General features: G+C 32.9%; 2 protein-coding genes across 3 annotated transcripts in view; one reads left to right on the top strand and one right to left on the bottom strand.

Annotated features, from left to right (window-relative positions):
- LOC116775916 (transcriptional activator cubitus interruptus) overlaps positions 1–11,100 on the top strand; it is a 57,132-nt gene extending 46,032 nt beyond the window's left edge. For both annotated transcript variants that reach the window (XM_032668966.2, XM_061524328.1), the window contains 17 exons: positions 3,336–3,428; positions 3,519–3,722; positions 4,067–4,250; positions 4,457–4,597; positions 4,729–4,894; positions 5,013–5,207; positions 5,381–5,545; positions 5,641–5,758; positions 5,881–6,047; positions 6,399–6,497; positions 6,758–6,899; positions 7,001–7,121; positions 7,265–7,408; positions 7,553–7,643; positions 7,730–7,900; positions 8,006–8,143; positions 8,254–11,100. In XM_032668966.2, the coding sequence (XP_032524857.2) occupies positions 3,336–3,428; positions 3,519–3,722; positions 4,067–4,250; positions 4,457–4,597; positions 4,729–4,894; positions 5,013–5,207; positions 5,381–5,545; positions 5,641–5,758; positions 5,881–6,047; positions 6,399–6,497; positions 6,758–6,899; positions 7,001–7,121; positions 7,265–7,408; positions 7,553–7,643; positions 7,730–7,900; positions 8,006–8,143; positions 8,254–10,362 (4,448 nt within the window). In that variant the 3' untranslated portion in view covers positions 10,363–11,100. The remainder of the gene's footprint in view (positions 1–3,335; positions 3,429–3,518; positions 3,723–4,066; positions 4,251–4,456; positions 4,598–4,728; positions 4,895–5,012; positions 5,208–5,380; positions 5,546–5,640; positions 5,759–5,880; positions 6,048–6,398; positions 6,498–6,757; positions 6,900–7,000; positions 7,122–7,264; positions 7,409–7,552; positions 7,644–7,729; positions 7,901–8,005; positions 8,144–8,253) is intronic.
- A 4,472-nt stretch (positions 11,101–15,572) lies between these two features.
- LOC116775971 (dual specificity protein phosphatase MPK-4-like) lies at positions 15,573–16,649 on the bottom strand. Its single transcript, XM_032669042.2, has one exon. The coding sequence runs from the start codon at positions 16,367–16,369 to the stop codon at positions 15,659–15,661; it is 711 nt and encodes a 236-aa protein (XP_032524933.1). The 5' UTR covers positions 16,370–16,649; the 3' UTR covers positions 15,573–15,658.
- Between the last annotated feature and the right edge of the window lie 3,244 nt (positions 16,650–19,893).

Below are 19,893 nucleotides of genomic sequence, written 5' to 3' on the forward strand. Positions count from 1 at the left end.
GAATATCGCATTCCGTGGTATTGCAGCTGCCGACATAAATTACTTATTTTAAAGCTAATAAAACGGAACATTTAAAATTGCACCGCCGATCTAACTATAACAGACGTTTAATTTTTAATGCGATGATTATTCTGATTATAAAAAATACATTTAATTATCTCGAGAGAGATCGCCGGCTTCATTAAAATATATATTTATTTTTTTCATTACCAAAAATGTAGAAAATAATAAAAGCAATATCGTTTCCTTAGAAACGTATCAAAATATATTAGTGTGATATAATTTCCAAGAACATTCCCATCAACAAGGTATAGGAATAATTCGGTCATAAATCGCTGTGTATGAACTGTTGGTGACATGGGATCCAATTTATATGTTCTTTGATTTACGGACGGACAAACATCGAGGTTATTTATATAATGAATAATTAGGACGTTAATTAAAACGAAAACGTTCTTGAGCACATCTCATCCATTTGAATTGTGTAAGCAAAGTACGCCCGATTGTTATTATTGAAACATTTTATTTATTAAAACCCGTTTCGACCTTCTCGTCGCCTTGAATGTACATGTATACATGTTAAAATTTTTAACAATCCGTATAATTGCTACGCCGTTGTTAGTATTAAACAAATATAAATATAAATTTTATAATACAATATTTTTAAGATTGTAAAACGGAGCGGGGCAGACTTCTAACACCCTAAGGGCTTTAAAAACAAGCCAAGCTATTCTCGAAGACAATTAAACCATTGGGCCGCTTGTAATTGCTTGCCGGAAGTCCATATGGAAACATCTTGACGGTGTTCGATTTCTAGCGATAATTATTATTTAACACATTAAGTGTTTTTTTTTCTTATAATAATTTAAACTTCAGCTGATCATTTCTTTTTATTTACAAGAAACAGTTAAATTATTCACATGAAAGAGTAATAAATAATTTATTGATACATGACTTAATACACAATTGGTAGGCCATGTGTAAAAATTTATTTTAAAAGCTATTTATATAATCTAGGCCGCATTTTGGATACGTCAGTCTAGATCTGATAACTGGTCCGAGACCTAACTGGTGTGTCAGAAGTTGTAAATCCATTCAAGTAAGAAATTATTAAAAGAGTTGTTTAGATAATAGCATATGATTATATGAAATGAATATCAAAATGTATTGTTTAAAAGTCGTGTTATTAAGTGTTCCTGTTTAAATATATATATATATTCTAAGGTCAATTTAAATATAACACCTTTATAGGAACATTTTGACGGTGGCTAAGCTCCCGTCGTTTAAATTTTATTTTACATAATTCTTAGAAGCACCTGCATCTACCTGTTACCAATGATTATAATATAAAAACCTTGTTAAGTCTCTCCGAAGACCCAGCCGCTTCTAATCGTTTTATGACAACTGATGCTTTAATGAGTACACACTTGTAGAACTACACAACCTATGTTATAGCTTCTACAGTCTTATAAAATTATATTATTTATGTATATTATTGTATGAGCTTGTTAGCGTCTACCATTAGTTTAATGCACATAAGATAATACTGAACAATTTACGACTTGTATTTTTCTTAATGATGATTTTTATGTCACTTATAAATGCTAATGGCGATTTAAATGTGCTGACCTATCTTTCATAGATCAATGTGTCATAAAAAACGCTAATGAATTTACATCGCAACGCCGTAGCCTCGTCTCTAAAACGAACGAATTATAGATGTAACAAAGCTCATTAGTAAACTTTACAAAGTCACTTTAATATATTAAAAGACGCCGACTAACAAAACTATTGACATTCATATATTAAAGCAAAACGTGACCACGAAACTCACAGTAGATGTCGTCCGCGCCGACTAATTTCACGCCCAATCGAGAGCTTTAAAATAAATACGAAATATGAATAATCAAGCAAAAAGCGACCGAAATGATCCAGTCACAAACGCAATACTCAACTGAGTGAAAAAATAATAAAGTCAGTATTCGTATAAATTTTTTGTGAGCGTTTAAACGAACGTCGTTAGGGTGACCGATCCAATAGAATTCCGATAGTTACGTTTTCATCCGAGCGATGGATGATGGCTTTTTATCGTTTGAAATATCGATGATGTTGGCCGCTCTCACAGAGAATAAAGACATAAAAATTTTGGTAGTTCGGCGGCGCGTCAAACGGACCACAGGCAATATTCTGTTGGGTTTTTGGAATCGCGCTCATTTTCTTGTTGATTTGGGTGTCTGCCAAATCGGTGGTCCCTCGCGCCTTTTGTATCAACCTATTATTTCAACCCAAATCGCCCGCCTCGGCTCGCAGAGCGTGATCAACAAATCAAGATGTCTTGGTCTTTTTTCACTTTAAAACGTGTTTGTTTTTAAAACCATGAGGCATGTAATTATAAAGGGTATTCACAATAACGTCCGCGATGAATCTTTAAGTTTATTAGCTTTGATTAATAACTAAATAATCACGTTAACGTAATAGATTGTTGTTGCTTAGCACTATAATTATACGGCATAAAATACACTATGGTTTATTGAGTTTTTGCGCTGTTTTTTGCGCTTGCATGTATTTAGCTCACAAAAAACACGTCAAATAAGTTGTTATAATGTTAGGTTGCTCTTCAAATATTTGCATTTATATATCGTGTACATTATTCAAGTACCTAATTGAATAATTATGTTTTATGTCCTAACTTTTTATAACTTTTAAATTACAAAGATTCGAAAGATCCAATGTTACTTCATTATTAAAAAAAACATTCCGACCGTTTCGAATCTTTAACGATTTAAATTAGCATCGCCAAAAATTGAGCCATAAAATTTCCCGACGATCAAGTTAATATCGAGTTCGGAATATCAAAACGTAGTTACCAATTAGGCCAGCATATTTAGGAGCCACCTCATTTAGGTAGCATAAAATGAGATCAACAAAATTGGTCGTAAATGTCTAGCGGTTTGTTATTAATCACCTACAGCGCTAAATAAACATTTTATATTCAAAATTGGCCGTTGACAACTCAATCTTTGATAATATACTTTAAAATGGTCCATAATCATTTGAGTCTCTATTAATGTAGACTGATGTTGTCATGTGGTCGTTCTGTGTCTATTAATGTATCGTGTTACATTCTTATTATATTCTGCATGAATTGGAAGTTATAAAAGATAGACGACCTTCAATTTAAGAAATAATTGTTCGCAGCTTAATATGCATAATTTTAATCAAGGAATAATAAAGCATAGATTAATAATTAAATACCTTAATTTTTTTTTTTTGGATTTGAAAAACATATATATATACTTTTTACATGTTATATACATATACTTTTCTTCTTCTAGGTTTGGAATATTTGAGTGCAGCTAGGAGTTTGCATCCGGAATTACATGCAGGGAGTACATTAGCCAGTCAAGATTTTCAACTTAGTCTGGAAGGTACATATGTTGTTATTGAAACGCCTCGAAGTTTATTCCAAATAACCTTGTATAAATTCAAAAAATGTATTTATGTAAATTTACCTTCAGGATCGAGAATAGCATCTCCCAATCGTTTGAGGTTATCCGGCGGGGCAATAGGTGCGTCGGCAAATAGAAAACGAGCAGTTTCATGGAGTCCCTATTCTGCTGAGTCGTTAGACCTGGCAGCTGTCATCAGAGCATCACCTGCTAGCTTGGCTGTCAGAGCACCTTCAGCGGCTTCCACTGGCAGCTATGGACACCTTAGTGCTGGTGGGATTTTATTTGGACTTTGTTAAAAAACACTAGCACACTAATATTATTACTAATATTAATGATTCTCAATCAATTTTAAAGATATTTTAACTGTATTTTTTGACGAGTTAAAATTTATAAGCTTGGATATGGCACTATTTAATTTGATATTGTGACTTAAGAATAGCAGCAACTGAATTTTTTACGGTTATTTACAATAGAACTTCATTAAAAGATGGTCGAAGCATCCGCACAAACAAAATACAGTATATTAGGAACTGTTTTTACAAAGGGCATCTGAATTCTTACGTAATGGCAATAAAATTGGTTTTTTAAAATATATTTTTTACAATTTTAATTAGGTGCAATATCTCCGGCGCTATCGTTGTCACATGCGTCTCTCGCTCAACAACTTTTGGCGAGAGGTGGTGTGGGTGGTAGCAGTGTGCTGTCTGGTGGTGTGCTGCTTGATCCTGCTCATCAACAGGCTGCGGCAGCTGCGGCTCACCATGCTGCCCATGCGCATCTTGTCGCCGGGATCCACCGGTAAGTTGGGACATCGCTTTCTGAAAATAGATTGCTTCAGATTATAAGTCATAGTTCAGAGGACAGTTAAGTAATTAGTATTAAAATTATTTTTCTTTGTAGCATTAGTCCTGATATAATGCTACTGGTTTTTGTGGTGGTGAAAAAATTATCTTTAGACCATGATATTATGTGATATTAATGGTATGTTGTTTTTTATTTTGCAGATCTCATATATCTTCACCGACTCAGCTCCTCATAGGTGGCCCAGTGGATGTTCGAAATGGTTTGGGTTTAGATGGAACACCTCCTCATATGCAACAGCCACCACAGCAACCCGAAATCACTAGCGTCATGGAAGCGGATAGGTAATATATTAGTGTGTACAATTACTGCCAAATACAAAAAAATATAAAAAGCACCTTATAATTAAATGGTTACTATAATATGCTCTAATTTTCATATTAGTACGTTATGTATACTATGGTTTTATTTTTAGTGCATCAACAGCATTAACGCAGCGCAAATCGCCCCAAGTATTGGTTTCTCATAGAGACAATATGCATGGCAATAAACCTTTATCAGCAGCTGCCGAAAGTACTGTACATGACGGGCTTGACTCTAAGGATGAGCCTGGGGACTTTATAGAGACAAATTGTCATTGGGTAAGCACTTTATTAAAATTAATGAGACTCGTGGCATCATTTATGCAGTTACTTATTAAAATACAATATGATTCTATATAGATACAGTAGTATTATTTATTGTAAATTATATTTTAAGGTTGATTGTAAACTTGAGTTTCCAACGCAAGACGATCTCGTAAAACACATTAACACAGATCACATCCATGCTAGTAAAAAAGCCTTTGTCTGTCGCTGGGTTGGATGTTCCAGAGATGAAAAACCTTTTAAAGCTCAATATATGCTGGTAGTTCATATGAGAAGACATACAGGAGAAAAGCCCCATAAATGTACAGTAAGTATCTCAAACCATTTCATATTTCAGTCTTTGATGCAGTTAGTCTTTGGAAATGAAAAGTATTCTATGTCTGTCTTTTTTTCATTGGAGAATTTATGTAAAAAAAATTATAGTGAATGAGTTGGCTTAATATTTAAATAAAAAGCATAACACCATATGTTCTCCTTTAGTTTGAGGGTTGCTGCAAAGCCTATTCGCGTTTGGAAAATTTAAAGACTCATCTGCGGAGTCATACCGGAGAGAAACCTTACACCTGCGAGTATCCTGGATGTGCGAAAGCTTTTTCCAATGCCAGTGACCGTGCTAAGCATCAGAACCGAACGCATAGCAATGAGGTATTTAATTAGATTGTTTAATAATATAATTTAACTTCATCAGATTTTAATTAATTTACGTTGATAGTTTATAATAATGGTTTAATTTCTTGTAGAAGCCGTACGTGTGCAAAGCTCCAGGATGTACGAAAAGATACACAGATCCATCATCTCTCAGAAAACACGTGAAGACGGTACATGGCGCAGAATTTTATGCCAGTAAAAAACATAAAGGTACATTATATTAGCTATATTTATTGTGTTTATAAAATAAAACAAAGCTAGAATCGAAAATTTTAACCATACAATAAACCTTCAACTCGAACGTTTATAGACTTATTACTATTATCTTCCAGGTTGTAGTCGTGGGGATGACTCAGCAGAATCTGGTGGAGGTTGTGCAGGTTCTTCACCGCGATCGGAAGAGGGAGGTGCTCTTATCAGAGGTCACACCTCTTCAGCCTCCGTCAAGAGCGAAAGTCCGGCTTCACCGCTACCGCTCATGCACACGGCCGCACATCAGGTGAACTTTTAAGAAGTGTTGTTATTGGCATTGTCTGATTCCCTATACTGTCAAAGGCTACTTCAACTGTCAAATGCTACAGTTAACAACCAGTTAAAAAAATCTGGTAGTTTAAAAGTGGAATAAATCGCAATATTTTAATTTAGAAAATCACTTCAATGCTACTTGATCATTCTCTTAGACACAGATCATGCTAAAATGTAAATGATATAATATATATCTATTATCTATGCTCTCAATTTCCACTAAATTTTACTTTTATAAAACATGTATTAATGAAAATTAAAAAAGCAAACATTTTATTTCTTTTTAGAAATAAATTTTAACATACATTTTATTTTTTATTTGTAGCTCTCAGCACAGTGCGGTGGAGATTTGGATTTTGGTGGTTCAGGACTAGGTGGTTTTAGTGACGAACACGGAGCCCCATACTTCCGACTTGATGGTGATGTAAGTGATCATACATGTAGATTATGATTTGATATATGTATAAAACTAATAATCGGTAAAATACTATCTTCATGAATACAAGTGAATTCAATTGCCTATCCAAATTCAGATATTCAGTAACTAAGAACTTAAATGAAACAAATGACGAAAATATTTAAATTACGGGTACTAATATATACATACATTTTTTCCCTAAAATGTTTGTAAACTTACACAGACATTCTAGGCATAATTAATTTTATAATGACCATCCTTTCCAGGTGGAACAGGAAGTGGTTGGTGAGGTTGGTCAGCTTCCACTGATGCTTCGTGCGATGGTTGCTATTGGAGAACCACGACATGGACCAAGATTTGGTAACAAAATGGCCCTTGGAAGACTAATGCCTTCTGTACATGATATGGGTAGGTGAAATATAATGTCCAAATAGAAATTGCATGAAATCAACTTTTAAGAGACAATTTAATTTAATAATGATAATAATTTCATGACGATTTTAATTTAGGTGCCGTTCAAGGAAGAACAGAATTAGGCAGCACTAACGTAGCAGTCGAACTGAAGACTGGACTCCCAAATACAAGAAGGGATTCCGGAATTTCATCAGGAAGCAGCTTATATAGTGCGAGGTTAGTGTGATTATTACATTCATCGCTTCTTCTAGAACATAGGAAATGGATTAATGCCAAATTTTACTGTATTGTTTTTATTTAACTTTGTTATACGAGGCTCTTAATAATATCTACACTGATATCCACCTTTTCATTTTCAGATCTTCAGATATTTCACGCAAAAGTAGTCAAGCATCTGTAGTGTCAGGTGCAGTTGCTACAACTATTGGCATTGCTGGACCCCAGAGGCTTGCCTCTCAACATACTAACGTATATGACCAACTATCACCTGATAGTAGCCGAAGGCAAGTATTTATATATTATCTCTATAAGTAATTAATTTATGTATGCAGTTTATTAAACAAGATTTGTTGATTTATCTTTAACATACTATATATATATATCTTTTAACAAGTTCTAGTGTATAATTATTGTAACCTTTTCTGCAGATCTAGTCAAGTTTCATGCGTAGGATATGCACCACCACCATCATCAGCTTTGGCAGCAGTACAAGCTGTAAGAACCTCGCAAGGCCATCAGGTGCGTACTAATATTTCTACTTAAGTATAATGTAATAACACTATTTTTATTTAATATGACGGTATTAATAGGTTTTATAATTGTAGGCTGTATTACTACGCGGTGTGACCTGTTCCGAAGTGAGAGCAGAAGAATTGGCTCTCGAATTAGATCCCAATGTGCAGGTTAAAGAAGAAGCTAGAAGACTTTCAGAGCAATCAAATCTAAGTGACCAAGCTCAAAGCTATCAACCTTATCCCTCTAATAATGATGACGTGGTAAGCTATGTAAAAGATAATATCTTTTATAACTTCACAACAAAAAAAGATGTTAAATCATTGATCTTTAGTATGTTGTTAATGATTGTTTAAAATAATCTACAGGGTGAGACTCCATTCCCGTTTAAAACAGAAGATGACCATGAAATAGCCTATAAGGAATCCCGTTCAAATTCGACTAACACCGTTGTTATTACTACAGCCCAAGTTCATCACCCAAATCAAGAAGTAAATCTAGAACAGGTAATTGTTAAATAGAATTATAATATGATACCATCAGTATAAACTTCATCATAATTCAATTAATTTATAAATCATATAATATATTATAATCATATAATATTTTTTCATAGGTTGCTGAAGGAGAAATGGTGGAGAACAAGCTGGTGATACCAGACGAAATGATGCAATATCTTAACCAATCAATATTGGGAACCGACTCGGTAACACCAGCCAAAACGGACTCTACCAACCTTAAACCTGAAGCAAGTAAAGACAATGACACAACCAAAGACATTTTAACCAGTGAAACACAAACAAACAATTCCAGTGACAAAATAAGTGATGTCGCTACTAGTGACGATTCTCTTCTAAAAAATCTAGGTGCCATAGGAAGTGATCTCAACATAAGTGATATTCAAGTCGATTTAAGGTCTTTAGACGTTAGTATGTCTGGTAATAGTGGCTCTCTTTTAGCTGCCAAAAGTCCAGATGAAAAGAATCCTCCACTTCAAGAACAGGTTATATCTGAAGTTGCAAATGAAAAATGCGAAGATTACTTAAAACCAACCGCTAATAATGCAGCTAATAATCCTTTGCAGTCATTGCAAACGATGGCTGCCAATCAAACTGAGCAATCGAACAGAATGAGGATTAATAATTCTCTACCTCAAAAGCCAGCTATTAGTCCTAAGACTATTATTATGACACCTCAAACAGTTATGAGTCCTAATTTGGTCCATAGTATGTTAAGTCCACAGAGTCTACCACATAGTTCTATGAGTCCACAGAGTATAAGAAGTCCACAGCATATGCCACCAGGTATAATGAGCCCTCCAAGTATATATAATGTTATGAGCCCTCAGAGTGTAATGTCTGTTATGTCTCCACAACATAATGCTATGAGTCCACAGAGTATGCCAAGTTTAATGAGTCCGCAAATGCCTAACCAAATGATGAGTCCGCGTAACAACAACATTGCAAGCCCTATTACGCAAAACATGGGAAGTCCAATGATGAATATAACCAGTCCTCTGAATCAAAACATAGCAAGTCCGATGAGCCATGGAATGCCTAGTCCAATGCATCCGGGTCTCCAAAGCCCTAATCCTATGGTACAAAACCTCTCTAATATGCCAAGAAATACACAAGCGATTCAAAATCAAAATCAACACCACATAATGAATATGAATCAAACACAGCAATTGGCGCAACAACAAGCATATAATAATCATCAGAATTGTAAACTCCCAAGCAAAAATTACAACAATGTTCCTAACCAATACCAAAACCAAACATACACTCAAGCAGCAGCATATCCTACGCAAAATCAAATGAATATAAATATGAGACATCAAAATTTACAGCAATACCAAATGATGCAGCAATTTAATCAAAACCAGTCACAGATACCGATAATGCCTCCAAATAATTCGAATATGGCTTACGGCAACCAAATGATAAATTACGCTCAACATGGCAGTTATACAAACCAGAGTAATCAATTGCATCCGATGCAAATATCGAGGTCTTCTATGATGAGCGTCGACAATAGCGGCAATATGAACCGAGGGTCGTTAAATGGTTATTACGAACAGACAATGAGTCCGTCTGCACAGAATCCTCAGTACAATCAAAATGTACAATATCCAGCTCCACCGCCATACAACGCGGTGAACAATGCAGCAAATGTAATGGGTCCGCCGCCACCTAAAAACAATCATCAATATAATCAAGCCATGATGAACAACAATCAATATTATAACAACCAGAGATCTTACAACCAATGGGACTATCCGGGTAATCAGTTCAATAAACATAATATGCAAAAATCGACACAAAACTCAGTCAACATGTCAACTGGTAGTCAGAAACCTGTCATGAACGGTACAAGAATATCAATGAATTGCAACCAAATAATGAAAAATCCTGGCGAACAAACTGATTGTAGCATGAACAGCTTACGGAGTCAAAATAACCAGGCTGATGTTCAAGTGTGGGATATATCTCAATCTCAAATAGAGGCTACGAACGGTAGGAAGAAAAATCAGAATACTATGCGTCAAGAAACTTATCAACGGACTTTAGAATACGTTGAGAGTTGCGAAAACTGGAAGAGTTCTGAAATAGTTTCTAGCAGTACACATCCTCTACAAGGCGGAGACAATATGGTTGTCAACGACCTCAGGACTTCCTTATCTTCGTTTTATGAAGAGAATCAATATTTGCAAATGATTCAATAATAAATAATCGTACGGGACAAAAATCATAGAACAGTTCCCTTATTTTGTTATTTAGCTCTGCTCTGAGAGACTGATTAATTTTAAATTCTAAATTAGTTTTTCGTTTAAAGTACACATAAGGTCATCAAAAGACACTCATAAATAGTTGTAAATAAAGTTAATGATAACTCGTTCATTGTCTTCCAAGAGTTTTAAAACAGTGATGGTATTGCATTTTATATTGTAACCAAGTGCCTTATTATCTGTAAAATTGTAAATATTTTTATACATTTTTAAGAAAGCCTTACTCATTGTAATAATGTTCCATTTTACTGGTGCCTATTCTAGTATCCACTATTGTTATATATATCATTTTAAATAAAGCTCTAAGTTCCCACTGAGATTACTAAATAAAATTTATCTGTACAAAAAACGTAGACATATTTTTTTGGAAATTTTACAATTGTTACTGTTAGAAATATACCTGGTAGATTAACGTTTAGGTTAAATTAGTTATTAGTATCGCAATAAATGAAGCAGTGTTTCGAAGACAACGATTCTCCTAGGTTAGTGTTTTATATAATGAGATTACTAGTTATAGTTATTTTTAATTTTTTTTTTTTTTTTATTTAAAGAACGACGCACAACGGAAAAGAACAAGATAGTGTACTTTTTAATAAATTATTGTTTGTATAAAAATTTTGTAGACTTTGCAGCCTTATTTTTAATAAATTTATAAATAAATTACTTTTAATTTTTTGTGTATATGTTTTATTTTGTAATTGAAAGAAACGTTCAGAACAAGAGTTTTAAATGTAAGAGAAAAATGTATACGGAAAAAAGTGTTCACTGTATGCAATTTTTTTAATATAATAATCATATTTTAAATTAAATAAATAACTTATGTTATACGGAAGAATATAATCGTAAATAATCCATCCTGTACAAAAAAAAAATAACAATTTTTCGTGATTTCCTTCATAATCCTTTAAATTCCATAATTTTCAAACCATACATTTCTAATTTTTCTTTTATCTGCATTATAATCATAGAAAACAAAAGAAAATTTCAAAATATATTATTGTAATAAAGGAAAAACGTGCAGACGGTATGTCTGCCTAAAGTACCTTACAATTCAACTATTGCCCAAGTCAATTGGTCTTGTAGATATAGAACTAGTAATTTAAACGGTTGAGAGAAGACTACAAGCTTCCAGTATCCTTGAATATCTGATTTCATGAAATGTTAAAACAGTTTATTTAAGACAATGTTTCGTGAGAGCCAAAATAAATGCTAGCTGCACTACTGTTCCCTCAACTTCTGTAGTTTTCGTCAAATCTCATCTGTCACCAAAACTACAGACATTATTCAATACTCGAATAATTCAAACGACATAGCTCGAATCTCATTTAATTCTTTTAAATTAGAAACACTGTTCAAAGAGAAATTATTACGAAATTTCACTACATCTTAAATTCGAAAGCGCAAACAAAATTATCGTAGGATTCTTTGACGATCTTTAATACTCCGAAACTGAAATCTCCAGAGACGTTATAACAAAAATAACGTCTGTTGTCGTGTACATTCCGTCGTTGCGTCGGCTCCACAAAAATAGATGATTATTTTTGAATGTGTTGCCAGCAAACGCTATCAATAAAACTTGGAACAAAAATCGCTCCTGCTTTTGCGAATTTTACGAATTATATCTGTTACATTTTATTTAAACTTAACGTAATGTCATTCAAACAACAATTTAGAATAGTTTTATGTATATTATTTGAGACTATAGTATATTATAACTCCAGTCATTTTTAAATTATACCAAATAGACCAGAATAACGCACTATTTCCAACAATTAATCCGTTTCACAACATACAGAGGTAAACTTTAAGTTTTGGTTGTGGAAAGCTTAAAAATAATTTATTATTAGCTAATCAGTAAGAATACAAAATTTACGTTTAACCTTCGTATATATTAACCGAAGACTATAATTTTTGACTTAGGCATCAATTATAAAATTATACTTAATATGATTTATAGACATAATTCGTTGTGAATGTAAGTAGTGTTATATATTCGTAAAGATTATCACATACAATGTATCAACTATATGTATTATTTGATAAGAAAACAGATTTGCTTCTAAATTGTTTAAAATTAGAAATAACTATTACAACTTCTTTAGAAGTTATTTGTTCAAATGCCCGCGTTTATTTCAAATCATCTGGTACTTAGTTACGAATTTTTGTATGTCTGGTTGCTGTTAGCGAGACAGAATACTTAAAATATTACGTTATTTGATAAAATTTATTTCACTCTAATGCCAAAACAATAGAGGCTATATTGATTATATTTATGGGGAGGCTACTGTAAATGAAACGATAGTTTTTGGCTATGTTATTCAATTTACCATATTATATTTTACCTGACGTTTCAGTTATTCTATCGAAAGCGTGGTAATAGGCAGAGAAGATAAAAGTGTCTGTCAGTTACTTTTGTTATTTGTCATCTATCGCCAAAGATTTATTAATTTTCTCGCGTACTGACTTGGATGCACACAGAATGCGGTAACTATGTCATGTGATGTAGTAGTGTAGTCACCGACATGGGATTTATATTTTTAAAGAGGGTATCCCAGGTTTTAGATAATTTCTCGCTACCTCCTTCATTGAAATAAAGATTTTTTTTATTTCAATTATAGTTAATAGGTTTATAGGTGGTTGAGTCTAGTTGTGGGAAATTAACTAGCTTAAACATGGCTCGACCGGGGAAGCACCATCCTCTCACAGAAGATCGGCGTGAAGTAGTGATTAATCGGCAACATCTATGTTGCAGATGTCCATGGGCGACGGTGATTTCTGTTCATCAAGTAGGCAGTCTACTCGTTTGCTAACTTTTACATGAAAAAAAGGTTGTAATACGTTGGTATGTCTCCTAAGTGTTCACATACTGATGACTTCGATCAACGTTTATTCTTGATATCTTAGGTAAGTTCCTTAACAATTTTACCAATACATAACAAGTCTTCGTCACAAAGTTTGTATACCTACAACCGCTTATTGTAAAGATCAGCAGATGATATGTAACAAAATTATCTGACAGACACTTTCATATCTGCTCACTTTTTCTGTAAGGTAACCAAAAAGGTTGGGTAAAATTTCGAATAACATAATAAATGAAGTAGTTCATCCGAATGTCATAGAAAATCTTACACATCATTGAACTATTGTGAAAGTAAGGATTATACTTTTTTTTACAAGAAACAGTAAGCAATAAATTAGTATAAATTAAGCAAAGAACCTCTTAAAAATCGTGTAGTAAGAGGTTATTTTAGCAGTTGTTCGTTTATCACGGATATATTACGCACTATTAGTTCATTATTAAACTGTCACAAACGTCAAGAATTTACAGTGTCAGGAGTTCATCTTCAATCAGCAACACCAATAAAAACTATAAAAAAAAGTCTCAAGTGAAGGTTGGCTCGAAAATGTACTAGTAATTACATTGCTTATGTTACATTATCATGTAATCCATCACCTTAGAATAGGCTATCCCTTAGCAGTTACGAGTGAAATATCTCTGACATATGTAGATCGTGCTCACTTCTGTTTTTCCTGATTAGGAATGAGACGAATAAAAGAAATGTAATGATTTTATAAATTCTAAGTCTATTCGTAACTATGGCAATTCGTAACTGAATTATACTCAGAACCATGAAATAGTCATGTACTTTAATTATTTTAAGATGCCATAAAATGAAAATAAACTATCAGATGGCCCCTTTTAAAGTTTTTACGTCCATCCCATTGAAATTAATTGCTGGATATAAAATCAATAAAACGTTTTTAATTCGTACGAATCGTATCTGATCTGTGTTTTATTTTCATTTGTAAAAATTAAGTCGATCCTGGCGTACGAAAATAATATTTTTAAAGCCACAGTCTATCCATTTAAATGGTGTAAAGCAGCTAATGATACGATTCCAATTTAAAATATAAAGAAATTTCTACAACAGCAAATTTCCAAGTTGGAATTCAAAGGTGCTAAATTGTTTTGGATAAATGAAAAGAGATACTTTCCTTAATACTACCGTACACTGAGAAAGTTAAAAATAAATATTTTAAAATTTGGAAAAAAAAAACAAATAACTTCATTATGTCAAAGGTAATGCGAGCTAAAAGTTTAATTTATATTGCATTAACTATTATTACGGCAAAATTGATAATCCTTGAGGGCTTAATAAAGGTAAAATTAATAAACAGAAGGTATAGTATGGTAAATAATAAAAAAATGCTATAATCTTTTTCCTCATATAAACCACTATGAAAGTAATTTAATAAGATTTACTTTTTATTGATTTAGTAAAACAAATTGTTTACTATATGTTACATCTGTGTTTCATCATACCGAAGCGCAGAGCACCTGTGACTACTAACCTCTGATTTAAATTTAGCTGGACCAAAATACCAACCCAATTAATAGTCCGACAAGAACAACAATAACCACACCACAGTGACATTGCCATCGAAATTGTACGCAGAATTTTGACAATTGCGACGCGGCTAATACAACATATATTTGCGTAAACGACATTGAAACTGACAGCCTTGAGGAACCGCTGTACTTGGCACTGACTGGAGCTTTTCTGCTTTGCGAAAAATACAAAATTTCTTTCGAAATTAACAAACAACCATGTTTCAAGTGACATGTCACCACAATCGAGAGCAATCATAAAATATCGTTTCCCTTTCAGCTTTATTAAATATAAACCTCAAGAGTAACTATTCTATATGCTATTTTCTTAACATACATCGATATTGCTATTGGTCAAACGGTTTGGTACCTGTATTAAATTTGGCTCACGTGTTATATAGTTGCGAAAACTTTAAGCTTCATAAACATTAGACAATCATAAAAATATATTACTTACATAAGCATATATATTTCTAAATATTGTGTTCCAGCACATTACTCTCATTAATTTCAATTAAAATGTCAGAGGACCGAAAAACATTTGCAAAATAAAAATTACTGTCAAGCTTTGTTTTCATATATTTGTACAGATTCAACGTTCAGGATGAAATGTTGCTGACAAATATATTCAGAAAAAATGCGTTATTTGTAGGCGTTAACGATTATAAGCAATTTTTATGTTGAGTATAGGTACAAATTTTCGTAACAAAGTAATGGACATTATCAACCGAAAAAGCTATAGGTATTTTAATTAAAATTTATATCACAATTAAATTATTTATTACTAAAAAAACATCATGATTCATGTTATATATTCTATTTTTACAAGTTACCTTAAACCTTTTAAACGATGAGAACTGCCAACGGTACCAGAACTCCAACTACTAAAGCAGCCAAAGACGCTATTTTATACTTGTGTCTTCTTGCATTCACGTTCATGAACGCTTCGAATCTCTGGAAGCCGTTCACGTCGTAATTCAATCTTTGATATTCTTTTAGCTGGCTGACGAAACCCGGGTTTGGGTTTATGAATCTTCGCCTTTGACGTACAAAGTTATAAGCTTGCTCATATGATATTTTATACTTTTGCATTATAAATGCTATTACCAATGTCGCTGACCGCGATACTCCGAAGTGACAATGTACAATAACATTTCCTTTTTGGAGACCTTCTTCTATAAAAGCATTGGACATCGGGAAATACGCTAAGAGATTTGTGTGCGGAGTGTCGAAGGCTCTGATGAATAAGGTATTGATATTCGTATCCAAGAACGTTGACTTCGGTAACCTATGAGCCTCCACTGTGAGGACATGGGTGATATTAAGATGTCGGAGGACATTTCTGTCAGCTGCAGCGCGTGCATTGCTTAAATAAAGTCCAGGGATTATTTGGCTGTAACACGATTGGGTGCAGAGATCGACCTTGTGATATAAAGCCTTCCTCGACCAGCTTTTAAATCCTGTTAAAGCGGACACGGGGTTTGGTATGCTGAGAAAGGCCACTACGAACGCACTCCTCAACATCCCCACAAGGAAACCTCTGACACTTATCATATCCTAAACATTGTTGCGTTACATTGTGTTTTTTTTTATTTAGTTTTCCACTTCATACACAAAAATTTTGATGTGACATTAATGAAAGTTTGATTCACATTTGACGTTTGGATTTATTCTTTGCTGGCATTCCGATATGAGATTTTTCTTTGATCCTCTTTTTAAAAAAAGTTTCTTATATTGATTTAATTACGGTTATTGCTTATTTAATATTAATTATCGGTTACCATCAAGACCAACTACAGAAGAGCTCCACATAGGTTTATGAGTTTATAAATTACGGATTTATATAATAAATAAGACGCACTCACGATAATAGATTCTTAGGATGATTACATTGAAATGTCTGCCAAATAATTATAATGTTTTAGTTGTGATTTATATATTATCATAGAACCATATTTACATGTTTATGCAAACTATTTTGCTCAATTACAATTATATTTGAAATCGATTTAATATTAGATGATTTCTTTGGGATAATATTTGAGTATTTGAGCCTTGATTTTATATTTCAAATGTGATAATTGACCCTAATTAATATTGATATTTGTTTTTATGAATGACATTATCTAACAATCCTAAAATGGTTTTTGTTTTGTTTGAGAATAATATATAAAAGAAGAGAATAAAAATATTAAAATTTTATAGTAAATTTTTATGGATTTGTTTCATTGAGACGGTACGTTTGAAACCTGATAAAGGACATATTTAATAATTTGAAGTTGAGGAAGAATCTAGAATATTTTTGAATACTACACTACAGTCGGAAGATAAATTAAAGGAATAAATTTATTTTGTTCAAAAAGTAAGTGACAAAAATAATTCCCGAAAATAATGTGAACCAAAACCCGTTGTCGATTATTTAATATGATTTATAAATCTAAACTGAATGAAGATGCTAAAATCTAGAGCACAAGCTATTTGTGTTTGTGCATGTAATTGTTTTTTATACTATTTCTTTTAACTATTATCCATTATTTTTTATTTAGTATTTTTAATAGTAGCCTTATGACATTAGGTATTAATTTGAATGAATTTTTGGCACTTTTCTTGCCAGTCTTAGTCTGTTTCTTTATAGAAAGTTAGTTGGATGTAATGTGACAAGTTTTAAATTATTCATATTTTCATTGGAAGAGTCCAGAGTGTGTGTCCTGTGTAATCAAGATATCTTGATTCATGTAATCTTCTCTTGTACCGCAGCGTTAATTCCCCATTGTATTGTTGTACTTCCCAAAACTCAAAGTGGCAAGTTCATGAACAAGGCATAAAAGAAGTGTTTAAAAGTAAACACTTAGTAAACGTAAAGTAGAGAAGTTTATAATAACCTCATATTAAAAATAAAATAAATTTTCGTTACATATTTTACTATCGATGGGTCGACAGCGGTTAATCTGTGTTAACCTGATAAATTTAAACTTTAATTCAGCCAACTAAAATATCACGATCTAAAAATTGAGAGTTTGCCAAAAATTTGTTAGTTTGCCGTTATCACTAATTTGTCTTTTTAGATAATAAATAGTATGAATTGAAGTGATTCTGGGTTAGTATCAAGTACTCTAAGATGGGATCAGTATGATGAATGGAGGATGATACTTTCTTCAGGAATAACATCTTCGGTTATGCAAATCGTGTCCCAGTTCATGCATATAGGTTAATAGCCCGCTGCATTTAGTTCGTATACCGATGGTTATATATCTTGCACTATTAATAAAAATCGTGTTTTATAAAGCCTAGGCATTATAAGTGTTGTGAATGTACACACAATGAGGGGTATTTTTGGAGCATCTTGTGGCGGGTTGGGTTCGTTGCGAACAGTTTAGTAGAGGCTGGCGCCGAGAGCGTACCGTCCCGGCCCCGCGAACGTGAACCGTTACTGTGCAGTGTTACCCGAGTGTAAGTTAGTGCTTATTAATCGATTAATGCTTCGAAGTGCTTCTGTGTCGCCGATTGAAGTGGAGCTAGCTGTGCTAACATACTAATGCATGACCGCCGGCGTCGGCTGTTGAGAGCGCAATGGGAAATTTGAGTGCTGCGTGGGCGGATGGGTGTGGGCCGGGAAATTTGATAAGGCGATAAGTTTGGGCGCCCCGACCAGTTTTGTATGCAGCCCGGCGTTGGTCAGCGCGGACTATTTTTGAACAGCCATCTAGTTGTATTTCGGCTTTACATCGAGAGCAGCCGACGACGCCGGCCGTTCCATGATATCAGGATTACGAAATGAACATTAACCACCATATAATATATTTCTTTTTGTTCATGTAAACTAAAATATTACACAGCACGTTGTTATGCATTGGTATTAATATTTATTGTACAGCCACAAGTAACCAATATCTCTTACAGAGCGTTAAGCTACTAAAGATTTAAATCAGCCGACAGATAATTACATAATCAAATCTTACAACATTTGCAGAGTAATTTTTTTAATGTGCGACTTTTCATTAATTACTACTAATATTTGTTTTATAACCAATGTTTGAATATAATTTTAGCCAACAATATCCAACGGGACACAATTTAAAATTAAATAACTTCATTTTTTTCTTACAATTTAATGTTAAACATGCTGTTATATCCGTGTATAAATTACAAAGAATAACTTAAATTTTAGTTTAAAGATCGGATTTATATCTACGAGCACTTTTCCAGAGCATAATTTCATTGTGCTTAACGTATGAATAGTAAATCTTTTGAATATAACAAAAATAAAGAGGTACTTTTTATCTGTTATTTATAAGTTTATTCTAAACTTATCTGAAGTCATTCACTGCGCTCGGGATAGCTTCCATCTAGAAGTTTGTCACTCACTGACAGTGATTTTGACAGATTGGGTTCAGGTGAAAGGTTCTATAATTAAAACAGTCACTTGAATCTTTTGGATGAGGTAATATAAAAAAAAATTATGACATTTTATTGTGACGCAATATACTTTCTTACATTTTATGAGAAAGAAGTATTAAAAATATATATCGTAAAATATCTAAAACTCTGTTAATAGAGACAGAGTATTTATATAGTAAGCTAATTAAACCGCCTCATTTGTATCATTTAAAAAAAAACTTTGATGCATTGATAATTTCGTCTTTGACAAGGTAATGCGGTCGTAAGCTGATATTTCTAAGAACTAGTTGACTGACTCTAAAAATGAAGTGTACTAATTTTTTGCTGATATAAAAGGAGACAGTGCAATAAACGTGTATTAATTTAACTTTTTTCTAGATTCGTTACTGATAGGCATACTTCCAAAAACATAATAAATATAGGTATAGAAAAATAAACAAGATTTTTCATAATATCTTTTTATTTAATACAGTAGTAAATTTTAAAATCAATGATAAATTATTTTTTTAAGGCAACTTTTTTTTTATACAGAGTAACCGCAATGATTTTTTTTTTATCATTCTACATTTCACAGTTGTATAAAATAAGGAGTTGCCATAGTCTTCTATCTCGTCTACATATATTTAAGTACGTACATAATTTAAATAATTTCTACTCCTAGTAGTTCTAAGTTCAATACG

The sequence above is a fragment of the Danaus plexippus genome, chromosome 24 (genome assembly GCF_018135715.1).
Source record: "Danaus plexippus chromosome 24, MEX_DaPlex, whole genome shotgun sequence".
Lineage (NCBI taxonomy): Eukaryota > Metazoa > Arthropoda > Insecta > Lepidoptera > Nymphalidae > Danaus > Danaus plexippus.